Below are 23,429 nucleotides of genomic sequence, written 5' to 3' on the forward strand. Positions count from 1 at the left end.
ACATTTGAGTTACTTGTGGATCTGATATTGCTGATCATCTTTACTATTTAAAGTGTTTACCTATCTTTTGTATTTTTCAAAATAATAGACAAAAACATAATCAAAAGTGTTTGTGAGCACTGAAGGGTAAAAATTGCTTTCATTTGCAATTTGGGAATTAATAAAATAAAACATTGAATTGTATTCAGCAAAGCAAATTATAGATTTGAGTTAGAGTTATCTTCCTTTGTTCATTATTGTACATGGCCACAGACCAAAATTAATTCCCCTATTAGTTCTTAATAACGTTTTGTCGCATTAAAAAAAATGTACCTGCTTTTTTTTGTCAAATCTTTAGTGTGTGTAATGTACAGTACATGTCCAAAAATATATCCAACTTTCAGAAAAATTGCATATTTAAATCTTACAAATTTATCCAATACACATCCATACCCCTATAGACAAGTCAAGAGATGTTCCGAAAACTGTAAATATTACCTTTTTGCACCTGGCCTAATCACTCTTTCCATATCATAAACTGTTAACACAGAGATATATATGTCTCGCCTATTTGTCTATTATCTTGAAAAGTACAAAAGATAGGTAAACACTTTAAATCACAAACTAGTAATTTGATCTTCTAGTCTTGCTGATCATTTTTGCTAATTTAAGTTTCTATATATCTATTAAAATTTTTATAATACAAGGCAAAATGCAAAAGAGTTGGTAAAAATCTTCATTAAAGGACAATAACTCCAATAAGGAGTCATCAGACGATTTCCTGCATTTTGACTTAAAAGTAGATCTTATCCTGCTGATCATTTCAATTTTATTTATGTTTCTAACTATCTATTACAATTTTTAAGATATAAAGCAAAATCAATATAAATCGTATTTAAAGGGCAAAAACTCTAATCAAGAATTGTCAGACAATTTCCTCTATATGACTTAATTGTAGATCTTGTCTTGCTGATCATTTTTAAGGTTCTACCTATCTTTTAAAATTTTTGAAAAATAGGGCAAAAATGCGAAAAAATGATAAAAATCGTCATTTCAGGGCAAGAACTCCAATAAGGAGTCATCTAACGATTTCAGCTCGATGATCTTATTGTAGCTTGTCTTGCTGATCATTTTTTCTATTTTAAGTTTCTCTCTATCAGTATTAAAGTGTATAAGATATTAGATAAAACTGCAAAAAATTGGTAAAAATCATCATTTAAGGGCAATAAAGTAGTCGTCTGACAGTTGTTATGTATAAGACATTAGGTAAATCTTAACGTTTTGAACATTTCAACCCTGTCAGATTTTCTCTACCTATAGCAGTTTTCAAGATAATAGACAAAACTTGCATTTTACCCTATATTCTATTATTAGCCATGGCTGCCATGTTGGTTGGCATCAGGGTCATCGGACACATTTTCAAAACTAGATACCCCAATGATGATTGTGGCCTAGTTTGGTTAAATTTGACCAGAGAATAATTTTATAAAAATTAATGGACGACAACAAAAGACGGACGACAATTCAAGATAAAAGCTCACTTGGCCCTGTAGACCAGGGTTGCGTTCAATATTGTAGCAGCTACATAGATCTACATAGGGCTACGTAGATTTTTGACTACTGAACGTGTAGCTAGCTTAGCTGCTATCTAGATCTATTTAGCAGCTAGGCTAGCTACACGTTCAGTAGTCAAAAATCTACGTAGCCCAATGTAGCTGCTACGATATTGTACGCAACCCAGGTTAGCTAAAAATAGAGTAAAAGGATCTTCAATCTTATTACAAATTATGACATTACAAAAAATCTTTATCATTTTCAGTAACATTTGAGATATCTTGAATACATCTTTGGCTTCATGATTGTTAACTTCTACATCATTTGGTCTATGGTGTAGAGTTGTCTCAATGGCAATCATACCACATCTTTTTATTTTCATAAACAATGAAATCACTCTTTACCAAAATGCCACAAAAAAAAGAAAAATTCCCTGCGTAAGTTCTGTTGAAAAAGGAAATAAAATAAAAAATGTATTAGATGTCACTCATGTTGTTTTGAATTTTATCAATAAAGTCATTTTTAAAGTAAATGAAGAAACGCTATATTCTAAGAAAGATTTTTCTTCAAAATAAAGTATTATTGAATCTAAACTATAATAGTTAATACCTCAAAAAGAGGAAGATAACTAGTCAGGTTATTTTTAATCTTTGTGTTTACTTGAAACAAAAATCTTCCCGATTGATCAGGTGAGTTTCATAAACAATCAATTTATTTGCTATAAAAAAGCACTAGACTCATTTTATTACGTTCACAAACAGCATAAATTCAAACCATTCCTCCCAATAGTATTGTTTTTATTCTATTTTGGTAATAAGATATACAAATTATGGGGAAATCATATGTTTTCTGACCTGTCAGCCTCAGTGAACAGAAACAGGGTAATATGAACTGCTCTGACAAACAAAGCTTAAAATTTTGGATTCACTAGTATTTTTCATTTCATTGATTTTCTTGCTGTCATCTTTCTCCTCCTTATTTAAGAACATTGTACTATGGAACCCGACTTATTAATGCTATATTTACCTGATAGTTTCATTAAAAACATTCTTACATTATAGACTTAGAAATATGAGGGTGTGCATAATTTATCAGATAAGTGTTAGTTATGTATGTCTTTAAATGGTTCCATGTTTCTCTTTGCCATTTTCTAAGTTTGAATTTTTTTGTATGATGATAGAGTTCTTTGTAAACAATATTTTTCAGGGCTTATCGGGGCTATTGAAATATAAATGAGTACAGCCAGTAACCCTGATACATTGCCTTGTAAAGTTGTATTTTATAAACTTCAATTGTTTGAGTAAATATAATGTGTATGTATTGCTAAATGTGTATAAGAAAACTGTATATCTGTTTTATGTTTATAAGTACATCAGCCTGAAATAGGGCAAGAATTTATTTTCAGTTATTTTTCTAGAAATTTGTCACCTTTTTCCACCTTTTTTATGATTGATATGTGGTGCCACTCCTCTCCAATTTAAATTTTAATTGAAAAGTAAAGAATCTGGTTAATTTTCAAGACAACTGCTATAAATTATGCAAAAGTATGCCAAAAATCAAGTTTTAACCAAATTTACTTACATTTATGGCATCACAAATACATCACTAATGACGTAATTGGTGAAACTCTTGATTTATCTTAAACAATTGGACATTTTAACAGATGTTTTCATCAAATTTATCGCAGTTAAAATTTTCGAAATTTTTAGGGCCAAATTATGAGTTAGTGAACCAACTCCTTTGCACTAATGACAGTTGAAAGGACCCACTTTTTGGCAACTATTGATATATAATTTGATAAATGTTACCACTGCAATGAATAAGTTTTACAGCTAACTACCAATTCAATTCAAATTGAGACTCCTGAAAAAGCAAGAACAAACAAGATGACCTATTTTGACTTGTGAATAATCCACCTTTACAATTCACAAGGTGAAGAAAGTCACATGTACAAATGTATATTAGAACTAAATAATACAGTACGCCTTGTGTACTCACCTCTATTTATGACCTACATATAATACACAATGCCTTCTGTACTCAACTGTATTAATGACCTACATAAAATACACAATGTCTTATGTACTCACCTGTATTAATGACCTACATATAATACACAATGCCTTGAGTACTCACCTGTATTAATGACCTACATATAATACACAATGTCTTGTGTACTCACCTGTATTAATGACCTACATATAATACACACTGTCTTGTGTACTCACCTGTATTAATGACCTACATATAATACACAATGTCTTGTGTACTCACCTGTATTAATGACCTACATATAATACCCAATGTCTTGTGTACTCACCTGTATCAATGACCTGGATAATACACAGGGTGATGATTTACTAAATTCTTTAAATGTTTCCTGTATAATATAAAAAGATCGAATTATTAATGTTAACCAGAAATCACAGTAGAAACTTGTAAAAACCCTAGTCTACTGTAGGCTGTCCTATTGATGTCACCAGAAATAAAGAACGTGTGCTGTCGTATTGATGTCACCAGAAATAAAGACAGTGTGCTGTCATATTGATGTCACCAGAAATAAAGACTGTGTGCTGTCCTATTGATGTCACCAGAAATAAAGAACGTGTGCTGTCATATTGATGTCACCAGAAATAAAGACTGTGTGCTGTCGTATTGATGCCACCAGAAATAAAGAACGTGTGCTGTCGTATTGATGTCACCAGAAATAAAGACAGTGTGCTGTCATATTGATGTCACCAGAAATAAAGACTGTGTGCTGTCCTATTGATGTCACCAGAAATAAAGAACGTGTGCTGTCATATTGATGTCACCAGAAATAAAGACTGTGTGCTGTCGTATTGATGCCACCAGAAATAAAGAACGTGTGCTGTCGTATTGATGTCACCAGAAATAAAGACAGTGTGCTGTCATATTGATGTCACCAGAAATAAAGACAGTGTGCTGTCATATTGATGTCACCAGAAATAAAGACAGTGTGCTGTCATATTGATGTCACTAGAAATAAAGACTGTGTGCTGTCATATTGATGTCACCAGAAATAAAGACTGTGTGCTGTCGTATTGATGTCACTAGAAATAAAGAACGTGTGCTGTCGTATTGATGCCACCAGAAATAAAGACTGTATCCTGTCGTATAGATGTCACCAGAAATAAAGACTGTATCCTGTGGTATAAATGTCACCAGAAATAAAGACTGTATCCTGTGGTATAGATGTCACCAGAAATAAAGACTGTATCCTGTCGTATAGATGTCACCAGAAATAAAGACTGTATCCTGTCGTATAGATGTCACCAGAAATAAGGACTGTATCCTGTCGTATAGATGTCACCAGAAACAAGCATTCTGAGAGTATTGCATGGCAATACATAGTCCACTACCGGGTAAAAATTCATTATACTGGAACAAAATGCTAACTAGTTATATAACTTGCCATGGTGTAAACAAAAAGTAAATATCATGTCAATATCTTCAAGCATGACTAAAAACAGTGTGGAAAGCTGATTATATGAGTGAATTTTTCAAGTCCAAGGACCATAACTCTGCACAAAATTATTAGACTGAAACAAAAATTTGAACTTGATCTGTAACTTGTCATGACAAGAGTGCACACGCTGAAATGTCTCGCCTTCTTTACTAATCATTGATATTATGTTGATAGTCCTAAATATAAAGCTTTCTTACAACTGTCACATAAACTTAACATTAACCAAGAAAACTAAACATTGACCAATGAACCATGAAAATGAGGTCAAGGTCAGATGAACCATGACAGGCAGGCATGTACAGCTAACAATTCTTCCACACAACAAATATATTTGACCTATTGCTTATAGTTTAAGAAAAACAGACCAAAACACAAAAACTTAACACTGAGTAATGAACTGTGAAAATGAGGTCAAGGTGAAATAAAACCTGCGTGACTGACATAAAGATCATAAAATATTTCCATACACCAAATATAGTTCACCTATTGCATATAGTATTAGAAAAAAAGACCAAAACTCAAAATCTTAACTTTGACCACTGAACCATGAAAATGAGGTCAAGGTCAAATGACACCTGCCAGCTAGACATGTACACCTTACAATCATTCCATACACCAAATATAGTTGACCTATTGCTTAAAGTGTAAGAAAAACAGACCAAAACACAAAAACTTAACATAAGCAATGAACCTTGAAAATGAGGTCAAGGTCAAATGAAACATGCCAGACTGACATGTACATCGTAAAATATTTCCATACACCAAATATAGTTGACCTACTGCATACAGTGTAAGAAAAACAAACCAAAACACAAAAACTTAACATAAGCAATGAACCTTGAAAATGAGGTCAAGGTCAAATAAAACATGCCAGACTGACATGTACATCATAAAATATTTCCATACACCAAATACAGTTGACCTATTGCATACAGTATTAGAAAAACAGACCAAAACACAAAAACTAAACTATGACCACTGAACCATGAAAATGAGGTCAAGGTCAGATGACACCTGCCAGTTGGACATGTACACCTTACTATCATTACATACACCAAATATAGTAGACTTATTGCTTATAGTATCTCAGATATGGACTTGACCACGAAAACTTAACCTTGTTCACTGATCCATGAAATGAGGTCGAGGTCAAGTGAAAACTATCTGACGGGCATGAGGACCTTGCAAGGTACGTACATACCAAATATAGTTATCCTATTACTTATAATAAGAGAGAATTTAACATTCCAAAAAATCTGAACTTTTTTTTCAAGTAGTCACTGAACCATGAAAATGAGGTCAAGGACATTGGACATGTGACTAACGGAAACTTCGTAACATGAGGCATCTATATACAAAGTATGAAGCATCCAGGTCTCCCACCTTCTAAAATATAAAGCTTTTAAGAAGTTAGCTAACGCCGCCGCTGCCGTAGCCGCCGCGGCCGGATCACTATCCCTATGTCGAGCTTTCTGCGACAAAAGTCGCAGGCTAGACAATAAAACTATATACCAATTATCAATCAATATCGTATAAGCATGATGAAAAAAACATTAGATATGATTAATAGTTCTCTAAAATTAGATATGATGTAATACAGTGTATATCTATTTACAAATTATAATCAAATATAATTAATAGTTCCAAATATTTTTTCTTTCATTTGTCACAAACTAATATAGATTTGTAAATTATCTATAAAATGTCAACAACTTTTATCTACACAATGTAATGTATTGAAATATATACATAATAAAAATAGATTATTATCTAATTAAAGGATTTCTCTTCATAATTTTTTTTTATATATATATAGCATTCAGAAAATTAGTTTATACTAAATAACTAACAAACCTGCCAAAAAATTCTTCAAATAATTGAACAAAGAATGTCTTTTAAAAAATTAGTTATCTCCCTTTGTTTAGAAATATGGTTTAACATAGTACTCTAACATTAGATATGGTCCATAACTCTGGATTAAATCATCAGACCGGAACAAAATTTGAACTTGATCTATAACTTGTCATGATAAAACTATATACCAAATATCAAATCAATATCTCCAAGAACGAAGAAAAAAAGTGTGGAAAGCTGATTTGCCGGACTGACAGACGGACAGACGGACGGAGTGCAAACCTAAAGTCCCCTTCGACTTCGTCGGTAGGGGACTAATAAAGACTGTATCCTGTCGTATAGATGTCACCAATAATAAAGACTGTATCCTGTCGTATAGATGTCACCAGAAATAAGGACTGTATCCTGTCGTATAATTGTCACCAATAATAAAGACTGTATCCTATCGTATAGATGTCACCAATAATAAAGACTGTATCCTGTCCTATAGATGTCACCAGAAATAAGGACTGTATCCTGTCGTATAGATGTCACCAGAAATAAAGACTGTATCCTGTCGTATAGATGTCACCAATTATAAAGACTGTATCCTGTCGTATAGATGTCACCAGAAATAAGGACTGTATCCTGTCGTATAGATGTCACCAATAATAAAGACTGTTTCCTGTCGTATAGATGTCACCAGAAATAAGGACTAAGTGCTGTCGCATTGATTCCATCTGATAACAATTCTATTAGCAGTTTTGTGTTCTTAGTAACCCTCTATTGTACTTTATTTTGTTAATGATGAACATGTTTTGGTGATGTCATTGGATGGGTAATGGCTCTTTGGTGTTGTCCTTTGATGGGTTATGGCTATTCCTATGCTGCTAGTTTTTGTTATTCATTCTAACTGAAATTTGGTCTTTCAAACAAGTGTACCTGATTGTGGCTGTTACAGGGACATAAGTTGTGGCTATTACAGGGACATAAGTTGTGGCTATTACAGGGACATAAGCTGTGGCTATTACAGGGACATAAATTGTGGCTATTACAGGGACATAAGTTGTGGCTATTACAGGGACATAAGTTGTGGCTATTACAGGGACATAAGTTGTGGCTATTACAGGGACATAAGTCGTGGCTATTACTGGGACATAAGTTGTGGCTATTACAGGGACAAAAGTTGCAGGGTTCAATATAAAAATAAAAGATCTCTTAGGATTGCCAATGAGACAACTATCCACCAAAAAATCACATACAATTATTGAGTACAAACCAATATAGCGTGTAATGACACCATTTGTGTAATCTCTGGTAATATGTGTAACTGATTCATCAATGTTTCCATGTAACTGATACACTCCTCCCTACTCTTTATGACAGTGTAACGAGGAAATGTTGGAGGTAAAAGTCTCTGATTAACTAATGGTTCAAATCCCATAATGGTAGGATAGTCTACAACACAAATATTTACATTATTAACCTTTTAACAAAATGAATTATTTGTCAAATATACAGCAAATGTGTGGAACGTATCAATCATGCAACCTGTTTTAAGAAAGTGTCGTGCTCATAGCACTGAAAACACTCTTCCAGTATTATTAATTTAGTTAGCTCATTTGGAGGCCAATTCAAAGCTAAATTTTATGGCCCAACTCAACTATAAACATTTCCTGTCTGCAAGTTAAATCCATTTCACAGTCCATCCATTTGAATTCCATGTTCATTTCATGTCGATAGAAATAACTTCAATTTATCCAAGTAACATAAAATTATCATGTACTGTCATGACTACTGTTGTTTTCAGTTATTTCAAATACTATTCTTTCCCCATAACATTTTAATTGTTCTATATGTTTTTCCTTCTTTCTATTCCTACTGGATATATCCTTACCATTTTTCCTCCTTTCTATTCCTAGTGGATATATCCTTACCATTTTTCCTCCTTTCTATTCCTAGTGGATATATCCTTACCATTTTTCCTCCTTTCTATTCCTAGTGGATATATCCTTATCATTTTTCCTCCTTTCTATTCCCAGTGGATATATCCTTACCATTTTTCCTCCTTTCTATTCCTCCTTTTTATTCCCAGTTGATATATCCTTACCATTTTTCCTCCTTTCTATTCCTAGTGGATATATCCTTACCATTTTTCCTCCTTTCTATTCCCAGTTGATATATCCTTACCATTTTTCCTCCTTTCTATTCCTAGTGGATATATCCTTACCATTTTTCCTCCTTTCTATTCCCAGTGGATATATCCTTACCATTTTTCCTCCTTTCTATTCCTAGTGGTTATATCCTTTCCATTTTTCCTCCTTTCTATTCCTCCTTTTTATTCCCAGTTGATATATCCTTACCATTTTTCCTCCTTTCTATTCCTAGTGGATATATCCTTACCATTTTTCCTCCTTTCTATTCCCAGTTGATATATCCTTACCATTTTTCCTCCTTTCTATTCCTAGTGGATATATCCTTACCATTTTTCCTCCTTTCTATTCCCAGTGGATATATCCTTACCATTTTTCCTCCTTTCTATTCCTAGTGGTTATATCCTTTCCATTTTTCCTCCTTTCTATTCCCAGTGGATATATCCTTACCATTTTTCCTCCTTTCTATTCCTAGTGGATATATCCTTACCATTTTTGCTCCTTTCTAAACCCAGTGAAAATATCCTTAACATTTTTCCTCCTATTACCAGTGTATATATATCCTTACCATTTTTCCTCCTTTCTATTCCCAGTGGATATATCCTTATCATTTTTACTCCTTTCTATTCCCAGTGAATATATCCTTACCATTTTTCCTCCTTTCTATTCCCAGTGGATATATCCTTACCATTTTTCCTCCTTTCTATTCCCAGTGGATATATCCTTACCATTTTTCCTCCTTTCTATTCCTAGTGGTTATATCCTTTCCATTTTTCCTCCTTTCTATTCCCAGTGGATATATCCTTACCATTTTTCCTCCTTTCTATTCCTAGTGGATATATCCTTACCATTTTTGCTCCTTTCTAAACCCAGTGAAAATATCCTTAACATTTTTCCTCCTATTACCAGTGTATATATATCCTTACCATTTTCCTCCTTTCTATTCCCAGTGGATATATCCTTATCATTTTTACTCCTTTCTATTCCCAGTGAATATATCCTTACCATTTTTCCTCCTTTCTATTCCCAGTGGATATATCCTTACCATTTTTCCTCCTTTCTATTCCCAGTGGATATATCCTTACCATTTTCCCCCCTTTCTATTCCCAGTGGATATATCCTTACCATTTTTCCTCCTTTCTATTCCCAGTGGATATATCCTTACCATTTTTCCTCCTTTCTATTCCCAGTTGATATATCCTTACCATTTTTCCTCCTTTCTATTCCCAGTGTATATATATCCTTACCGTTTTTCCTCCTTTCTATTCCCAGTGTATATATATCCTTACCATTTTTCCTCCTATTACCAGTGTATATATATCCTTACCATTTTTCCTCCTATTACCAGTGTATATATATCCTTACCATTTTTCCTCCTATTACCAGTGTATATATATCCTTACCATTTTTCCTCCTATTACCAGTGTATATATATCCTTACCGTTTTTCCTCCTATTCCCAGTGTATATATATCCTTACCGTTTTTCCTCCTATTCCCAGTGTATATATATCCTTACCGTTTTTCCTCCTATTACCAGTGTATATATATCCTTACCGTTTTTCCTCCTATTACCAGTGTATATATATCCTTACCGTTTTTCCTCCTATTACCAGTGTATATATATCCTTACCATTTTTACTGAACTCTTTGGTTTCTGGTTGTATTCCACATGACAATGTTTTCTTGATGATAGGGAGGACTTCTTGCATCTGTGTGACCCACTTCTTCACTTGTGGAACACCTTCACACTGAAAGGATATTAATATTTCTTTCTTGTTATATGTTCTATGTTCCATATTAAAAATATGAAAATAATAAGGTATACACCAGTATATTATATTGAATGTTACATGTTTTTCGTTTGTCTCCTTTTCTCCCTAGTTTATGCATGTTTATTCATGTGTTATTCCCCCTTATTGTTTCCCGCCTCATGATCATTAATAAATGTGTCATTCTACCGATCACTTGTATTTCAATTCTATCTGCTAATTTCCAATGCAAGCTAATATCAAGAAAGTAATCTAGTTTATTCATGTTCCTTTATCAATAACAGCTAACTAACAATCTTGTGCATTTATGTGGAGAATTTAGTAGTCAGAATATGCCGCAGTTATTCAGGTCAATTTTTTTCATCAGTGGAACTTGAAATTTTTAAATATTTTTAGATTTTTAACAAAACAAATAACCATTTACAATCTCAAAATCTATCTTTACCTGTTGGTATTTAAGTAAATCCATGAAACATACATAAAATTTTCTCAATTTATTAATAAATACAATTCTTCATATTTTTCTGTGATACAGTGTGTTTGAAAAAGGCATTTTTTAACATTTTCATGAAGCAAACACTTTTTTTAATATCGGTACACGGTCTAAAAAGATAAGAATTCTTTTTATCATTTTTCCTTGTAGAAGTCAAAATTTGAAATATTTTGTTTAGAGAGAAAAAAAATGTATGAAATTCAATTTGACTTGTGAAGGAATAAAAGCATTAATTCATAACCCTATTGCTTTCTATGTTACATTCTGCAATTTAAAGCATTCATAGCTATTTTGTTGTAAGTTTAAGTCAAAGTGCTTGTGAGAACTGACAGGTCAAGATTGCTATCATCAAGCAATTTTGTGAATATAAAATAAAACATTGAATTATATTTAGCTAGGCAAATTATAGATTTGAGCTGGAGTTATCTTCCTTTGTTCATTATTGTACATTTGTAGTTCAACCTATTTTTATAACAGATTCATACACCATGCATTACTTATGCATTTTTTACAAAAAAAGTTTTCTTGACAAGTATCGTAATTTAAATACACATCATATTGTAACTTAAATATCTTAGAACTACAAATCATCAATAAATTGCCTGACATAGACTGGATAGGACCCACAAAATGATCAATAATCACTTCACTGCATAATTATGTTTGAACTATCAAAGATAGTGATGAACCTTGTAAGATGTATAAGTCAGTACCATATGGGTTTTGATTGCATTTCATGCAATCTTTACCCAAATAAAGTGACAACTTTTAATTGCATATCAAATGTATTAGAGTGCACTGGTTCCCGGAAGTTTGGTAGTACAAAAACAGGTAATTCTGATCTAAGCAACAGGGTTAACAAAATTATTGAGAGATTTTACTTTTCGACAAATTAAGAAGTTAAGCTATAAAACCAAGAGTTCCAAGTGGTGAGGTTGAAATCATCCCTTCAAAAATTTTACAGACACCATCACAAGTTGGTTGACTGTAATGGAATATCTGTTTCACAGATGTCGACAGATATGTACCAATTGTCGTAACCACAACCGTTCTCTTTTCCTAGAATGTGACCTTCCAAAATAAGACTTATTACAGTACTTGTTCTAACATGAGCAACACAAGGGGTGTCACATGTGGAGCAGGATCTGCTTACCGACCCGGGGCACCTGAGACTAGCGGCTAATATAAATGACAGACCTAGTGGCTGACATGACTGACAGACCTAATGGCTAATATGTCTGACAGACCTAGTGGCTGACATGACTGGCAGACCTAGTGGCTAATATGACTGACAGACCTAGTGGCTGACATGACTAACAGACCTAGTGGCTAATATGACTGACAGACCTCATGGCTGACATGACTGACAGACCTAGTGGATGACATGTCTGACAGACCTAGTGGCTTACATGACTGACAGACCTAGTGGCTAATATGAATGAGACCTCGTGGCTGACATGACTGACAGACCTAGTGGATGACATGACTGACAGACCTATTGGCTAATATGACTGACAGACCTAGTGGCTGATATGACTGACAGAACTACGGGTTAATATGACAGACAGACCTAGTGGCTGACATGACTGACAGAACTAATTTATGAATGACGACACTTACCTTTTCTTTATTCAAGGACAGTAGTAATGTTAGAAATAATCTGTTGAATTTAATTCTGGAATAAAGGGCCATGTTGAGTTCATGTTCTTGTTCTATGTCTGGCTGTCTGTCTTCACCAGGTTTACTTCTGGTTGTCTGTAAAAAATAAGCAGTTGGTATAAGTTGTTATTTATTTCCTATACTTTTACTTACTGGATATTCAATAAAGATGTTCAAGATGTGGAAAAATCATAGGTCTGACTGAGAAGTCTTCTTTTGATCTAAAAACTATAGGTCTGACTGAGAAGTCTTCTTTTGATCTAAAAACTATAGGTCTGACTGAGAAGTCTTCTTTTGATCTAAAAACTATAGGTCTGACTGAGAAGTCTTCTTTTGACCTAGAAACTATAGGTCTGACTGAGAAGTCTTCTTTTGATCTAGAAACTATAGGTCTGACTGAAAAGTCTTCTTTTTATCTAAAAACTGAGATACAAATAAAATGGCACACAATAGTTCTTCAATCTGCAGGACTTTCAAAAATAAAAATCTGCTGCCTGCAAGAATTTCAGGTGCCAGCTACTTAAATTACAATAATCAAATTAAAGCTAAGCGGCAAGAATGTTTCTGCACTTAACTAGTTAGTTAATTGATATTTACAAAATTCTATATGTTTTTAACATGTATCAGCAATTCTGATTTGTTTGTAATGAAACGTAGCTTGAAATTATGCAAACAGAAGGTGAACATAACTAGTCTTCTGTGAACAAATGAAAACAAGAATTGAAACAATTTCAGCAAACACAGGCATACACATTATTTAATTGGGGTGTTAAGATAAAAATTCAAAATTGTGAAGGGAAAGTATGTTTCTAAATAAAATATTGCAAATATATTATTTGGTTTCAAAGATTTCAAACTCACATCGCCATACATGCATAGCTCAAAAATGAAAGTTCACATAAACTTCAAATGTGTACATACCTTAGATCATTTACATTTCATTTACCTCCAGATTACAAAAGTTAAAGATAATATCAATAGAAGGTGATTCATACTTTGTTTACACTCCTGAATCTAAGACAGTTTTGGGAGAAACATGAAATTTAATAATTTGAAAGGAGTACTATACAATCAAAGTTACTCAGCATTGAAAGATGCATAAAATTGTTGGCTAATCAAATATAGTTTTTACCTTCAACTTGATTGAAGTTAAAAGATGAGGGTTTCTTTGTTTTTTCCGTTTTACTTTCTCTATTCTATATTTTAATTCATGTGACAAAAGGCCATTTAAATAAGACTACCTTGAGTATTCTATTGATGTCAACCTTAACTCTTACCTTGAGTATTCTATTGATGTCATCCTTAACTCTTACCTTGAGTATTCTATTGATGTCATCCTTAACTCTTACCTGGAGTATTCTATGGATGTCATTCTTAACTCTTACCTTGAGTATTCTATGGATGTCATCCTTAACTCTTACCTCGAGTATTCTATTGATGTCAACCCTACCTTGAGTATTCTATTGATGTCATCCCTACCTTGAGTATTCTATTGATGTCATCCCTACCTTGAGTATTTCATTGATGTCATCCCTACCTTGAGTATTCTATTGATGTCATCCCTACCTGGGGTATTCCATTGATGTCATCCCTACCTTGAGTATTCTATTGATGTCATCCCTACCTTGAGTATTCTATTGATGTCATCCCTACCTTGAGTATTCTATTGATGTCATCCCTTACCTCAAGTATTCTATTGATGTCATCCTTAACTTTTACCTTGAGTATTCTATTGATGTCATCTCTACCTGGAGTATTCTATTGATGTCATCCCTTACCTTGAATATTCTATCGATGTCATCCCTACCTCGAGTATTCTATTGATGTCAACCCTACCTTGAGTATTCTATTGATGTCATCCCTACCTTGAGTATTCTAATGATGTCATCCCTACCTTGAGTATTCTATTGATGTCATCCCTAACTTGAGTATTCTATTGATGTCATCCCTTACCTTGAGTATTCTATTGATGTCATCCCTTACCTCAAGTATTCTATTGATGTCATCCTTTCCTCGAGTATTCTATTGATGTCATCCCTTACCTTGAGTATTCTATTGATGTCATCCTCGACTTCTTTCATCATCCCTGTAGCTCTCACGTCAGTAATATCAGCTGCCATTTTAAACCCATAAGTCATGGTCTGAAAATCTTCCTTAAATTGGTAACAAAGGGAAATTTTATACAAAAATATTGAAGGAATTGAAACATGCATTTGGAATCAGTTTTACCATCATGTTGTTTTTGTTAATGTTTTCATTCCTCTGCGTATTATAGCTTTCTATATGTTATGCTCATTGTAGAAGGCTGCTGGATGACCTGTAATTGTCTTATACAATTTTGTCCTTTGGTCTTCATGGCCTTTATGGATAGTCCTCTTTTTGGCAGTAAATCCAAGTCTCTATATTTTAACATAATATATATGTTTATTTATCATACATCAATGATCCTGTGTTCCTGGATTTTGCTATATTTTAGGTCCTTTCTGTTTTGATCAGCTCTTCCAACTTTTTTTCTTAGGTTTTGGATTTTTCAGTATTTCGGTCTCGAGCATCACTGAAGAGACATTTAAAATTGTCAAAATGCATATCTGGCGCATAAAAATTGGTACCGTTAATGTTATTTTCATCATAAATTTAAAACTTTGGATGTATTCAAATGCATAAGATAATTTTTTTATTTTAATTTGTAACTTAGATGAAATGTTAAAGTTTAAATTATTTTTTTTTTATAATTTATTTTTTTTATTCATCATGGATTGACAGGCATTTACATATATTATCTATAGTGGCACATAATAAAACAAGCAAGAAAAATAAGCATAATCAAGCAAATAAGAGTAAACAAAATTAGTAATAATAATACGATATAATATAACAGAATACAATATATATATGGACAAAGTATAACATTTTCATCAAATAATATAGTGATACATAATAATTCACTATTAAATTAATTTATGACTTTATCCCAGGGGTTCCAGTACATGTTATAATCTTTCGCACTCATATTTTTTGAGGAAATATGCTTTTCTAAAATTAAGTTTTCTTTGATATAGTTTTTAAGTCCCTCAATATGTTTAAATTATGTCCATGTTGTGTAATGGTGTGAATCAGAAAATTTCCACAGCTTTCTGAGTAGGATTTTCAATTACCATCACTATTTTTTTCTATTGATAAATAAAATGCTCCGCTGGGCGCAGCTTTATACGACCGCAGAGGTCACACCCTGAACAGTTGGGGTAAGTATGGACACAACATTCAAGCTTGATACAGCACTGACTTTGGATTGTGATTAAATATTTGACACAGCATAGGTTTCTGACACAGAATGAATGTGGTCTAAGAACTTAAAAAATTTTAATTTACCTATTCAAACCATATCATTATTATTTGCTTTTATATATAAATAAAAAATAACCAATTTTAAATGGAAAATTTTAAAGAAAAAAAAAAGGAAAAAAAAGGGAAAAAAAATCCCTCCCCCAAATTTTTTGAACCCCCTTATGATTAATCACCCCCAAAACTCAATCCCAACCTTCCCTTTGTGGTATGGTACCTTGCAGTACAATTTCAGAGATATCTATACACTTGAACACAAGTTATTGTCTGGAAACTAGAAAAATGCTTGTTTTAGGCCCCTTTTTGGCCCCAAATTCCTAAACGTTTCGGGCAATTACCCCCAAACTCAATCCCAGCTTTTCCTTTGTGATATGAAACCTGGTAGTACAATTTCATAAAGATCCATACACTTACACACAAGTTATTGTCCTGAAACTAGAAAAATGCTTGTTTTTTGCCCCTTTTTGGCCCCTAATTCCTAAAATTTTGAGGCAATTACCCACAAAATCAATCCCAGTCTTCCCTTTGTAATATGGTACCTTGCAGTACAATTTCAGAGAGATCCATACACTTGAACACAAGTTATTGTCTGGAAACTATAAAAATGCTTATTTTTGGCCCCTTTTTGGCCCCTTATTCCTAAAAGTTTTGGGCAATTACCCCCAAACTCAATTCCAGCTTTCCCTTTGTGATATGGAACCTTGTAGTACAATTTCAGAAAGATCCATACACTTACACACAAGTTATTGTCATGAAACTAGAAAAATGCTTGTTTTTTGCCCCTTTTTTTGCCCCTAATTCCTAAAATTTTTGAGGCAATTACTCCAAAAATCAATCCCAGCATTCCCTTTGTGATATAGAACCTTGTGGTACAATGTCAGAGCGATCCATACAATAACACACTAGTTATGTCTGGAAGTTACAAAAATGCTTATTATTGGCCCCTTTTTGGCCCCTAATTCCTTAACTGCTGGTACCATAACCCCCAAAATCAATCCCAACCTTCCTTTTGTGGTATTGAACCTTATGGTAAAATTTCATAGAGATCCATTCACTTAAACTAAAGTTAGAGTGCGAAAACCAATGTGTCTTCGGACGACGACGACGCCAACGTCATACCAATATACGACCACAAAATTTTTTTGCGGTCATATAAAAACACAACAAACCTCGATGTTAATAATGGAAATGGTTAAATGTCTTATTTAATCTGCTCGTGTACTTTATATTTGCTTAATCAAATTAATTGCATTAGCATAGTTTACTTACTTGGACTGTAAATCAGAAATCTCATCAATATTGAAAAAAAGTGTATATTGACCAACAATAGACATGATAGATAAGTTAAAATATGATTTCATGTACCATTTTAAGTTTGTTAATTAATATGAAGCGTTAGAAATTTGAACTAAAGGCTCTAAAGAGCCTGTGTTGCTCAACTGCATCGTCAACAATGGCCAATTTTTAGTAAAAATCATCATAAAAGGGGAATAACTCTATTAAGGGCTAAATGACAATTCCAGTCATGTTAACATGTTTGTAGATCTTATCCTGCTGATAATTTTTCATTTTTAAAGTTTCTATTTATCTATTATAGTTTCAAGATAACAGGTAAAAAATGCATAAAAATGTTTAAAATTATCTTTTAAGGGCAATAACTCAAATAAATGGGGAATGTGTCCATGGGACACAGATGATGGGCCTGCTTGCATATCATATAAAGTTATAAAGGGACATAACTAAAAAAGTAAAAGTGACACCACCAAAATTCAAACTTGATCTGTATTTTGTGGTTATAAGCATTGTGTATAAGTTTCATAACATTTGGTTGAGGCTAACTTAAGTTAGAGAACGGAAACGATAAAATTCAGCGATCTTTTCCATTTGTAAAGGGACATAACTCTATAACAGTAAAAGTGACACCATTAAAATTCAAACTTGATCTGTATATTGTGGTAGTAAACATTGTGTATAAGTTTCAAAACAATTGGTTAAGGCAAACTAAAGTTAGAGAACGGAAACTAAAAATTCAGCAATTTTTCCATTTGCAAAGGGGCATAACTCTAGAATGGTTAAACTGACGCCACCAAAATTCAAACTTGAGCATTGTGTATAAGTTTAATAAAATTTGGTTGAAGCAAACTTAAGTTAGAGAACGGAAACCAACTTTGGGACGTACGGACGGACAAGGGTAAAACTTTATGACCCCTCCACTACGGCGGGGGCATAATAACGAGTCGACTGAAGATTTCGGCCATTATAGCACATTTCTAGATCTTGTCTTGCAGATTATTTGCGCTATTTAAAGTTTCCATCTATCTATCACAGTTTTCAAGATAAATAAATATATAGATTTTACACATTAGAAAAGCAAGAAATGTTTCATTTTGTATAATTTTTTGTGGATTTGAATTTTTGCAATTCTAAAGTGACTATTAAATACAGGGAAAATAACATTACCACAAAAAATACAGTGTATCAATATTACCTCTTCAAACACACTAGCTCTGTTGACACGATCTCTGATATGGTCAATAATTTTCAGCATGCCTATACTAAATGCTTTTAAACATCTGTCTTCAATGATGTAAGGGTCATGTAAATAAAGATTGGTAAACACAGTTTGAGCTAAGGAATGACCTTCTAACCAGGTTACCTGAAAAATTATAAAATTAAACAACTTTTAAAATTCATACAAACACTTTAAAAAATATCATACATGTGATGGACTGTGAAACTCAGATCAGGAAATTGGGAAATTTTGGTAAGGAGTTTAGACCTCAGATCAAGAGGTTTTTTAACAGCATTAAAAGAGGGACGAAAGATACCAGAGGGACAGTCAAACTCACAGATCAAAAACAAACTGACAACGCCATGGCCAAAAATAAAAAGACAAACAGACAAATAATAGTGCAGATGACACAACATAGAAAACTAAAGACTGATCAACACGAACCCCACCAAAAACTGGGGGTGATCTCAGGTGCTACAGAAGGGTAAGCAGATCCTGCTCCACATGTGGCACCTGTCGTGTTGCTTATGTTATTACAAATCCGGTAAATAGTCTAATTCGGTCGGTCACATTCGTGAAAAGGTAAGGGTATTGTAGTTACAACATAAGGAACATATCTGATATCATCTGTGAAACGGTTATTCCATAACGGTCAACCAACTCGTGATGGCGTCCGTAAAATTTACGAAGGGATGATTTCAACTTCACCATTTGGAACTCTTGGTTTAATAGCTTCCTTGTGAGCAGTAATTTTGTCGTAAATGTAACTGTATGATGTAGAAATTGTCTTTTAGAGTGTTTTTTCTTCAATTTTTCATCTGAATGTATTGTATCAATGTGTTTACAGTACCCTTGTAGCCTGTTCATTTTAATTTAAATCAGTTGAAAGAAATATTGAGAAGATTCTCTTTCTGGTTTTGTTTTTGAATGTAAACTGCACATAAAAAAAGTACTATGATTTTTAACCTCTTCTTTTGAGTAAAAAGTGAAAATTAAAGCACAGTGTTAAGCAAAGCTTAATATTGTTACATTGACAAATGTTATTTAATAACTAAAGCACTGGTCTTGGTTCACTGGGTCATATAAGAAGTACAAGTTGACTTTAAACACTTGACTCTGTCCTAAAGTAATCCTGATCCTTGTAACAGTTGGTATAGTTGTTATACTCCGAGGAGGCTGTAAATGTGTCTTTGAGTCAATGTTTTTCTGCTGTCAGTTTGACCATGCTGAAGGTCCTTTAATGTCCACATTGGAGTGTGAAATAGTATTTCTTTGCTGAGTTGAAAGTTTATCAAATGTTTTTTCAGCATCAAAACCTTCCAATCAATGTTTTGACAACAGCATTGCACTTTTCTATCAATGCCAGTATTTACCTTTAATCACCCTTGGTGTGTGCCATAAACAGAAGCCATATCGAGTAATTAATATTCGATCACCTGTTGATTGTTCAATCAAACTATTATCACTTGTTAATTATCTGCAGGCCAAGTCAAAATCTACACATGTTGCTTAATGTCAGTTAAACTGGATACGTTCAATACACTCCGTTTTTACATCTTCAATAATAAAGATTTGAAAACAGCGTAGTAAAAAAAGGGTGTCTGAAAATTTTCATTTCTCTTCAAGGAGAGGACGGGAGGAAACCCCTGAAAATTGGGATTATTGTAATCCCTTTGGGAGGTTCACATGTATAAAATATATACCCATCAAACTTTTCAAAAGTTAAACTTTAGATACATGTAGTATAATTATTCTGTAAACATTTTTTATAAATGCACGTATTTTTCTGTTACAAATTTCAGTTTACTTAGAACTATTCAGACGTCTTCATATGCAAACTTTAGATAAAGTAATTATTCTGAGAACATTATTATAAATTCACATATTTTTCTGAAACAAATCTCAGTTTTACTTAAAACTATTCAGACTTCTTCATATGCAATTATACAATAATGTCAAAAAGTTCCCCTTTCTTTCCTTTATTAATTTCCCTCATTATTTTTGTTTTACTATGGACGATAATAGTAAATCAACATCACTTTAACTTCAAGTCCAATAAATATTTTGTTTAAGCTTGATGTGTGATGTTTCAACTTTGTATGTAACCATACTGTTTACACAACTTTATTATCTCATCTGTACATATTATCTGTTATATCCTCTTTATTCACCACTTAATGTGTATATATATATCCATTATTTACCACTTTACATGTAAATATATTCATTGTTACTCACCATTTTACATGTAAATATATCCATTATTTACCACTTTACATGTAAATATATTCATTGTTACTCACCATTTTACATGTAAATATATCCATTGTTACTCACCATTTTACATGTAAATATATCCATTGTTACTCACCATTTTACATGTAAATATATCCATTGTTACTCATCATTTTACATGTAAATATATCCATTGTTACTCACCATTTTACATGTAAATATATCCATTGTTACTCACCATTTTACATGTAAATATATCCATTGTTACTCACCATTTTACATGTAAATATATCCATTGTTACTCATCATTTTACATGTAAATATATCCATTGTTACTCACCATTTTACATGTAAATATATCCATTGTTACTCACCATTTCACATGTAAATATATCCATTGTTTATCCCTTTACATGTAAATATCTTATAAGTTACCACTTAACATGTAAACATCCACAGTTTTCACCACTTTACATGTAAAATATCCTCATCATTTCTCACCATTTTTAATACATGTACATGTAAATATCCACATTTCTCACCACTTTACATGTAAATATCCTTCTAACTTACCAAACATGCCATTGAAGCATCAATTATTCCTATCAGTTGTGGAATTGATAACTCCTTTATCTTACAGGTGTCAGCCTGAAAAAATCAAATACATAAGTAAATATAGACTGTGTTTAATTGATGCTGATGGAAACTAGAAAATGTATCTGACTAAAAGTTGGTATTTTCCAGGCAGCTGATTTCCCCCTTTTTGTCACAGTATTATATGGAAACATTGATATACCAGTATCCAACAGCATCACAATAAGAAACCTAATATGTACATGTAGGCTTACAAAAAACAAATCCCGCTTGTATCATTTATGTACATTCCAGCAGATATTATCTAGTTAGTCTGTAAATGACTAGACATTAAGCCTTAGAAACCCTGTATTGAAAAATGTCATTTTTTCTGCATGTTTAATCTTTGTAACAACTTCCATCTAACTCCATAACTTGTTCCTGTCTTAAATATGCAAAATATTTGTTGATTTATGTTAAGCAACCAGCAATTAACCAATAAAACAATCTTTCAACAGTCTTGCTTAATATATATAATTACATTGACAGCTTGTAACCTCTATATACAATTACTGACAGTCTTGCTTAAAATACTTATTCTGACAGCTTGTTCTTACAGAATATAATTACTCTTACAGCTTGTTATTACAAAATATACCTTCACTGACAGCTTGTTCTTACAGAATATACTTACACTGACAGCTTGTTCTTACAGATTATACTTACACTGACAGCTTGTTCTTACAGAATATACTTACACTGACAGCTTGTTCTTACAGAATACACATACTCTGACAGTTGGTTATTACAGAATATATTACACTGACAGCTTGTTCTTACAGAATACACTAACACATACTCTGACAGTTGGTTATTACAGAATATACTTTCACTGACAGCTTGTTCTTACAGAATACACATACTCTGACAGTTGGTTATTACAGAATATACTTACACTGACAGCTTGTTCTTACAGAATATACTTACACTGACAGCTTGTTCTTACAGAATATACTTACACTGACAGCTTTTTCTTACAGAATATACTTACACTGACAGCTTGTTCTTACAGAATATACATACTCTGACAGTTGGTTATTACAGAATATACTTACACTGACAGCTTGTTCTTACAGAATAAACATACTCTGACAGTTGGTTATTACAGAATATACTTACACTGTCAGCTTGTTCTTACAGAATAAACATACTCTGACAGTTGGTTATTACAGAATATACTTACACTGACAGCTTGTTCTTACAGAATATACTTACACTGACAGCTTGTTCTTACAGAATACACATACTCTGACAGTTGGTTATTACAGAATATATTACACTGACAGCTTGTTCTTACAGAATACACTAACACATACTCTGACAGTTGGTTATTACAGAATATACTTTCACTGACAGCTTGTTCTTACAGAATACACATACTCTGACAGTTGGTTATTACAGAATATACTTACACTGACAGCTTGTTCTTACAGAATATACTTACACTGACAGCTTGTTCTTACAGAATATACTTACACTGACAGCTTTTTCTTACAGAATATACTTACACTGACAGCTTGTTCTTACAGAATATACATACTCTGACAGTTGGTTATTACAGAATATACTTACACTGACAGCTTGTTCTTACAGAATAAACATACTCTGACAGTTGGTTATTACAGAATATACTTACACTGTCAGCTTGTTCTTACAGAATAAACATACTCTGACAGTTGGTTATTACAGAATATACTTACACTGACAGCTTGTTCTTACAGAATATACTTACACTGACAGCTTGTTCTTACAGAATACACATACTCTGACAGTTGATTA

General features: G+C 32.8%; 1 protein-coding gene across 3 annotated transcripts in view; it reads right to left on the reverse strand.

The window, feature by feature from the left end:
- LOC127733902 (N-alpha-acetyltransferase 35, NatC auxiliary subunit-like) overlaps positions 1-23,429 on the reverse strand; it is a 60,981-nt gene that overhangs the window by 29,909 nt on the left and 7,643 nt on the right. For all 3 annotated transcript variants that reach the window (XM_052243349.1, XM_052243351.1, XM_052243350.1), the window contains exons 4-10: positions 21,591-21,665; positions 18,759-18,926; positions 14,971-15,081; positions 12,890-13,024; positions 10,638-10,755; positions 8,133-8,311; positions 3,854-3,913 (exon numbers count right to left, since the gene is read on the reverse strand). In XM_052243349.1, coding sequence (XP_052099309.1) covers positions 3,854-3,913; positions 8,133-8,311; positions 10,638-10,755; positions 12,890-13,024; positions 14,971-15,081; positions 18,759-18,926; positions 21,591-21,665 — 846 coding nt within the window. The remainder of the gene's footprint in view (positions 1-3,853; positions 3,914-8,132; positions 8,312-10,637; positions 10,756-12,889; positions 13,025-14,970; positions 15,082-18,758; positions 18,927-21,590; positions 21,666-23,429) is intronic.

The sequence above is a fragment of the Mytilus californianus genome, unplaced genomic scaffold, assembly GCF_021869535.1.
Source record: "Mytilus californianus isolate M0D057914Y unplaced genomic scaffold, xbMytCali1.0.p SCAF_3, whole genome shotgun sequence".
Classification (NCBI taxonomy): domain Eukaryota; kingdom Metazoa; phylum Mollusca; class Bivalvia; order Mytilida; family Mytilidae; genus Mytilus; species Mytilus californianus.